General features: G+C 51.8%; 1 protein-coding gene across 1 annotated transcript in view; it reads right to left on the reverse strand.

Annotated features, from left to right (window-relative positions):
* scyl1 (SCY1-like, kinase-like 1) overlaps window positions 1-2,292 on the reverse strand; it is a gene marked incomplete at both ends in the record, with an annotated part of 21,008 nt that extends 18,716 nt beyond the window's left edge. Inside the window, 2 exons of the mRNA XM_043685647.1 lie at window positions 1,810-1,917; window positions 2,104-2,292. Of these exons, the coding sequence (XP_043541582.1) occupies window positions 1,810-1,917; window positions 2,104-2,292 (297 nt within the window). The remainder of the gene's footprint in view (window positions 1-1,809; window positions 1,918-2,103) is intronic.
* Between the last annotated feature and the right edge of the window lie 11 nt (window positions 2,293-2,303).

Raw genomic sequence — 2,303 nt, forward strand, 5'->3', positions numbered from 1 at the left:
ACCTAAAGAGACACGCCCACACTCTCACATGTACCCTCTCACAGACTTCGACCCCTTTACAATCACACACACACACACACACACACATACACACTCTCTCTCTCACACAGACACTCACAACCCCCCAGCCCAGACACACACACTCTGACACCCACCCCCTCTCGGTGGCAAGGAGAGCAGAAATTCCTCATCTCAGTCTGAAATTGGCACCTCCTTTATTCTGAGACTGTGCCCTCTGGTCTCAGACTCTCCCGTGAGGGGGAAACACCCTCTCAGCACTGACCCTGTCAATCCCTTCAACGAGAGATCACCTCCCAACCTTCTAAACTCCAGTGGGTAGAGTGCCAACCTGTTTAACCTTTGCTCACGAGACAATCCCTGCACACCGGGGATCCTCTCACTTCAGGAGGCAGTGGACATGGGGGCAATGAAGATTTTGAGGATTACTGGGCAATGGCTGGGAGTGTGGGACAGACAGATGAGGTACACAGTCTTACCGACTGACAGCACTGGCTCAAAGGCACCAAAGGGGGCTACGTCTGCTCAAACATTCATGCTCATAAAGTTTCGCTGAGGGACAATCCAAACTAACACTTGACACTGCGCAGAGTCAAGACAGACTGGTCCAGGAGGTATCCAGACAGAAGGAGAGGCCTCTTCAGGAGTACTGTGCCCAGTTCTGGCAAGGATATTATTGAAATGGAGAGGGTTCAGAAGAGACTTACCAAGGTTTACAAGGATGTTGCCAGGGTTGGAGGGCTTGAGCTATAGGGAGAGGCTGAACAGGCTGGGCCTGTCTTCCCTGGAGTGTCAGAGGCTGAGGGGGGACCTTACAGAGGTTTATAAAACCATGAGGGGGCATGGATAGGGTAAATAGACAAGGTCTTTTCCCTTGGGTGGGGGAGTCCAGAACTAGAGGGGCATAGGTTTAGGGTGAGAGGGGAAAGATATAAAAGAGACCTAAGGGGCAACTCTTTCACACAGAGGGTGGTATGTGTATGGAATGAGCTGCCAGAGGATGTGGTGGAGGCTGGTACATTGACAACATTGGATGGGGACATGAATAGGAAGGGTTTGGAGGGACATGGGCCTAGTGCTGGCAATTGGGACTAGATTGAGTTGGGATATCTGGACGGGTTGGGCCGAAGGGTCTATTTCCGTACTGTACATCTCTATGACTCTATGTCACAAACGGAGAGTTTTGTTACAAGGAGACTGGGACTATTTCGACTGGATCACGGGAGATTGAGGGGTGACCTTATCGAGCTTTATAAAATCACGAGGGGCATAGATCATTACCCGAGGGATGGGGACATGTTTTTAAGGCGAGAGGAGAAAGATTTAAAAACACACGAGAGGCGACTTATTTTTTAAAAACACAGAGTGGTTTGCGTTTGGAATAAGTGGTGGATTGTGGGTAGAGTTACAACATTTAAAAGACATTTGGATAAGGACATGAGTAGGAAAGGGTTTGGAGGGAGATGGGCCAGGGGCAGGCAGGTGGGTCTGGTTTAGTTTGCAGGTTACTTTTGGTACAGACTGGTTAGACTTTAGGGACTGTTTCCATGCTGTGCGACCCTACGGATGGAGGGAATATTCCAGGGCTCGGGATCCAGGTGGCTGGGGCCGCAGTGAAGGGAATAACATTGGGTCCAGGTGAGGAGTGGGAATCAGACAGGCGCAGAGATGTGGGAGGCTCTGCAGAGGTTTGTGGCATTTCCTTTGGGGGGAGGAGAGGAGGGGCGGTGGGCAAGGTGCACAGAGGATTTGAGCACGGTGTGCTTGAAAAGCTAGGGCAAAGCCACAGACCTGCTGCAACAGGCGAATCCTCATGGCTCGGTCTGTCGAGGAGAACATCTTCACCACAACGGGGATAATCTTCTGCTGGTACTCCTCCGCACTGAGGAATTTCCCCACCTGTGAAGACAGCACCGAGACGTCACGGCTTTGTTTAAAAAAAAATTAATACGTCGGCCTCTTTAATCCCAGTTTCTAATCCCGCCTCTCCCACCGAGGGCCGTGACTCGTCTCCCGACACGGAATACAGTCGGGGAGTTACCCGTCAGAAGGAGAGGCAGCTCTGAAGAGCAGCGTGGTACTCACCTTGAAGAGCGGGGTGAGGATAACCGCGCCAGCGTTGCCAAATTCAAAAGCGGTCAGCAGTTGCGGCAGGATCTTGTGCTTGCAGAAGTTTTCAGGGAAGGTGTCGAGCTGCGAGCTCAGCTCCAGGAAAAAGTTTTGGCGTTCCACGGGCTCCTTAATCTGCAGATGCCAGAGAAAGGCAGAGGCGGAGAGGGGGGGGG

This window comes from Chiloscyllium plagiosum, unplaced genomic scaffold, assembly GCF_004010195.1.
Source record: "Chiloscyllium plagiosum isolate BGI_BamShark_2017 unplaced genomic scaffold, ASM401019v2 scaf_5088, whole genome shotgun sequence".
NCBI lineage: Eukaryota > Metazoa > Chordata > Chondrichthyes > Orectolobiformes > Hemiscylliidae > Chiloscyllium > Chiloscyllium plagiosum.